The following is a 5033-nucleotide window of genomic DNA, read 5'->3' as shown; positions in this document are numbered from 1 at the left end:
TAAAGATACACAGAAAAACAGATACTTAACGCAAACATAACTAATGTTGAAATATAGAAATGATACGCATAAACGATTCCACACACCAACACCCCCAGACCACTTCCACTGCTTATAAATAAAAGATAAAAGATGGACAGAGAGGGAGAGATATATCTGTAAGCCTATAAGCTCTTAGCACTAACTTTAGGTCTTATACTTTAGGCCAGAAACAGAACAATTGACCAAGCTACCAAGTTACCCATAAAAAAGACGAAAGACCAGCACCCCATCCGGTTTATATTCTCCTTTTAAAATTGTATTATACTTTGGTAATATATCACCCCAACCCCCTTCCAAACGATCCCACTATAAGTAAATTATAAAATATATCTGCTATATAGGAAGCACTCGTCTTATTATTATCTATTATTATTTTTAATTATTTTGTCAACGTGTGTGCGGAATTTCACATATTTTTTATAATTTAGACTAATTTTTAAATCTGTACAAAATGTATTATACTTAAATTATAAATATAATTTAAAGAACAAAACGTAAACAAAAAGAAAAAACAAACGTAAAAAAAACGTCAAAAACTTCAAGTTATTTAAATGGATAAAAAGAAAACTTAATAAAGCAGCTAAATAAAATTATACAATGATACAAAAATAAATACAGTTATAAATATATGTATGGAAGATGTAAAAGATGATCAGTAAAAGACATAGCGAAAAATACATTCAATTTTGTGTCCGTTATGTGTGCTTCATGTTAAATGTGATTTTTGTGTTTTTCGAATTTTAGTGCTCGTTTTTTTAACGCTGAGAAGAGATTAACTTAACGAAAGTAATTCCATATTAAATTGTAGAATGAAATGCACCAAAATGTTACTAAATATCGGATATAACTATCCTCGAAAACTAGTTCAAGCCTTAGATAGACTCAACCATACAACAAATTTAGAGTGAATCCAAGAATTCCAATAAACGATCCCTGGAGTGCATCGTTCCTATATACATACATACACACATACATTAGAGGAGATCTATTGTAACTGTCTGTATATACAAATACAAAAAGAAATATGTATGTACATTTTCATTTGCCTTGCAAAACAAAAATGTCACCGCAGGCTTCGTTTCGCTTTAGTTTCCATTCCATTTTGTTTCAAGTTCGACACAGAATTGTTCTATATATTTACAACACACTGTTTAAGGGCACGTCTAAAGACTTTAATCGAAGAAAAAATCTATTTAAAAATTAACATAAATGCGTCTTTAAATTAAACAAAAATTAAGAAGGCTTCAAAGTGAACAAAATATTTAACATTTTACAATGAAAAACCCCCTCCCAGAAAATGCTAGAAAAAAAATACACGAAAATATTTTATCATATATACATATAGGAAATGCATATCATATCGTTTCGTTTGACGTTTAGTGAAAATTGACAATGCACACATAAACGCATAAAATACCTTATAATAAATACGGAAAATAAATGATTATCAAATGCCACACCACATAGTATCTGAGATATTGTGTTGATGTTTATCCGTTTTGTACGACAAAAGTATCGAACAAGAGTATTGAAATACAGGACACGAAATCGTTATTGCATATTCGAGTACTGAAGTATTTGGCATTCATTTGAGCGTTAAATAAATTATACAAAAATCAATATAAAAATTGAACGTGAATTTAAATGGTTCTTGTGGCGGGACACAGCTGGCGACACCTATGGCAGGAAGAGCGAGTTCATTCCATAGTTCGGCCCGCAGACGAGTATGGAGCCACTGTGCACTCAGGTCTCTCAACACACTCACCTCTATCAACATGTTGCTAGCCTTTTTTGTTGGCCGTTAAAAAACGTCTTTTACCGTTAAAATTTGCAGCGAAAAGCATGCTGACGTGCTGCCGTTTTCACTGCATCTTTGGGCCGAAATAACTTAATAATCAATTAAAGAATACTATTTAATACACATGGATCACTTAACCCACTTTGCTTACTGCATTTGCACATATTTGAACACTACCGATCGCGATCTATATTTTTTCTTGCAATGCTCCGCATTACACAGATAAATTTCAATGCCTACTATTGCCTACAATTACTACTTACTCTGCACTACACAACTGCGAAATACAATATTCCGACGATTTACCACTTTTCCCCGACGAACACGCGAAGCTGACTTGTCGAAAGACCACGGCGGCTTACAGCTTCTCCCTCTTGGGGTGGGAGTATTGAGAGCGATTTCCACCTATCGGCTTGCTTGCACCCTTGTGACATAAATCCTGTCACAGGATCATGTAGAAAGTAAGTACATATGTACCTACATATGTACATACATATGTACATACATATGTACAAACATATCTATAATTTCAAGTTGTTTTACGATGTAAAAAAAACACTTTTTCTCTCTGGGAAATTGAAATGCTTTTATTAAATGGCATCATATGACATTTTACCAAATAACGAAAGAGGCTGTCTTCGGAGTAGGAGCTTCACAAATATAACGGTGAAGCCTTTCGCAGGGCAAATCGTTTAGGCCAGGGCTATCTGAAAATTTATACCATAATGTAACGCATCTCTCGTTGCCGCCGCTATTGTTTGGCTCTCCGGGAAACCAAAAATCTTTAGACAGGGGCTTGGAATTTGCGAACCAGACATGCTCGCCCTGCTCTGCCAAGTCTGTGCCTGAAGTCCAGAATTGAAGTCTCTCTCCGGTAATAGATGGATGGGCATGAACTGCTTCCATTTCTTTACGCGTCTCGAAACTGACTAGATCGGCACCCAGTTTTCGACATTCCAAATGCGCCTGATACCAATTCTTCAACACCTTCTGCTCAATAAGGTAGTATCCATCGCCGATCTGCACGAATGGGGCAATAGTTATGTTGAGGTGTGCAGGCACTCCTAACGAAAATATCATTTTAGGAACTTTCCATAACTGAATGAATTCATAGATGAGTTTATTCTTACCATCAGCGACATGTGACGCTATATTATATGCACCAGTTAGGGAGACCGAAAACAGCCCCAAGGCGGTCAGGAATAAAGTGAAATTTGCAGACATTTTGCAGCTACTGTGTTGATATTCTCAGAATCTCGATCTTTTATACCAAATTGTGGAAACCTTATCAACAGAATTAGCAAATTTATTGTCGGTTTATGGAATTTGTTGCGTTTAAAAAGTACCCCTTATCGTTCATGACAAATTAGTACAATGGGATCGGAAACGCTTCCGTCGACTTCTTATTGGCTGTCGTAAACAGTTTGGCATTTGAACATTATCGATAAACCCACAAAACCCTCCCACCCACCACACCATCAAATATTGTCGTTCTGTTGTGTAGTGTAGTGTGGGGAATTGTTGGCATCGAAATATGTCCCCGGAAAGCGTAAATTATTCATAAAAATAAAGATGGCACTATTGAATTGATATTTTAAGTTATTTCGGCGCAAAGATTTCTCTGCAAATTTTAACGGTAACAGTTTACCAACAAAATAATTCTGCCCAGAAACATGTTGATAGAGTGGCTCAGTGGCACAGTGTCTCCATATACTCGTCTGAGGGTTAAATATGCAATGAGCTCGCTTGTCTTGCCATAGGTGGCGCCAGCTGTGCCACACCAAAATCAAAATTCAAATTCACGTCCATTTTTTATTTTAAATTTTGTACAATTTATTTAACGCTCTAATGACTTCCAAATGCTAATTCAATTATAAATTTATTTACCATAGATTAATTTACTATACATTAATATTTGTTTAACAGGGAACAGCCGAGCGCACCCATAAGTTAGAGCCTGACTAGACAAAAGATGGCGCAAGCTATGGGATCAAGGGAGAACTTCCTTGCGATTTTATATTCTATATTTTTCTGTGTTCTAAAACATCGCCAAAACGTAGAAACAACATTTTAAAATAACGAAAAAGCAACAGGAAAACATCGAAAAACAGAGGTCTGATAGCGTCCACAAATCGCAGAGAGTTCTGCATTGATTCCATAGGGGGCGCCTTCGCTTCTCTTCGTTATGCTTTTAAGCACTAGATGGCGTTGTGTAGCTTTTACAACATCTTAGATAAACTCGATTTCATCTATTCGATATAAATATCTGAGAGTTGTTCAAATGTGAGGATCAGCACCTTTCATTTCAAAGACGTAACATTGTGGAAAAAATTAATTTCTTCTTTGTGAACCTTAATTATTATGTTGTGTCCGCAATATCTTCCATTGAAAACAATAAAGTTGACAGCAGTTTTAGTTTCCTTTTGATGATCCTTAATTCAGGTAAAGAACCAAAAAACAAACTAGATAATTCAAAGAGAAAACTATGATTGTGTGCCCTAAAATTTCCCCTATAAAAAAACGTAGATTTGCATTGTAATCTGTCTGCTGCTGCTGCTGTTCCCACTCTGCAATGGAGAGGGGACATAAGGGAGCTCCTACAGTCAGCCATCAAACATAATTACCTGCCCGCGAGGCATGCGCCAGGTGACATTTCAGTGGCTACTTCATCCTTCGCCCTTCCCATCTCTCTGGCGTTCATTAAGCGGTGCTGCCAACTTTAAGGAGAGCTTCCTTTAAGGCTGCGTTGCCCTGTAAGCCCCTCCACCCGTCCATTGCCTTGGGGCATCTTTGATAATGAATTTCGTTGTCGGTGCCCCTTAAAGTAGACTACGGTTTCCATACCCCCTAATTGTGGGCTTTAAAAGGGTATGCTGTTTAAGTGTAAATCCCTGTAACGGGTGGAGGTTATCCCATCAAGAGGTTATCAAGAGTATCTCCTTAGTCCTCGTGTTATTCCAAGCCTCTTCTAGAGCTTTGGTGGTTTTTTAGCACAGGTTAAAGCGGATTGGGCAGGTCTCCTGCCATATGATCGGGTACGGATTTCGGGACCTTGCTTTTCCCCCAGTTCCCTTCACAAACTTGCACTTGCATCTCGCGCAATCAACTGTCAATGAACTCGAAGCAATTTTGTTAACAAGTTTTTGGTTTCCGGCCAAACGCTTTCTGCTTTCCCTTCGCATCTTTCCCCTTC

General features: G+C 37.2%; 1 protein-coding gene across 1 annotated transcript; it reads right to left on the bottom strand.

The window, feature by feature from the left end:
- Positions 1 to 2399: 2399 nt before the first annotated feature.
- Positions 2400 to 3090, bottom strand: LOC117902037 (C-type lectin 37Da-like). The gene is made up of 2 exons (XM_034813100.1): positions 2971 to 3090; positions 2400 to 2904 (listed from the first exon to the last, which is right to left on the bottom strand). The coding sequence occupies exons 1-2, from the start codon at positions 3062 to 3064 to the stop codon at positions 2453 to 2455; spliced, it is 546 nt and encodes a 181-aa protein (XP_034668991.1). The 5' UTR covers positions 3065 to 3090; the 3' UTR covers positions 2400 to 2452.
- Between the last annotated feature and the right edge of the window lie 1943 nt (positions 3091 to 5033).

The sequence above is a fragment of the Drosophila subobscura genome, chromosome U (assembly GCF_008121235.1).
Source record: "Drosophila subobscura isolate 14011-0131.10 chromosome U, UCBerk_Dsub_1.0, whole genome shotgun sequence".
Taxonomy (NCBI): domain Eukaryota; kingdom Metazoa; phylum Arthropoda; class Insecta; order Diptera; family Drosophilidae; genus Drosophila; species Drosophila subobscura.
The sequence above is the reverse complement of the archived record's forward strand: the minus strand, read 5'-3'. Positions and strand labels throughout refer to the sequence as shown.

Excerpts from the sequence above, each read along its gene's own strand:
- LOC117902037 (XM_034813100.1), bottom strand. The coding sequence starts at position 3,064 with ATGTCTGCAAATTTCACTTTATTCCTGACCGCCTTGGGGCTGTTTTCG. Across the intron at positions 2,905-2,970 it reads AGCGTCACATGTCGCTGATG|GAGTGCCTGCACACCTCAAC; the intron begins GTAAGAATAAAC and ends TATTTTCGTTAG.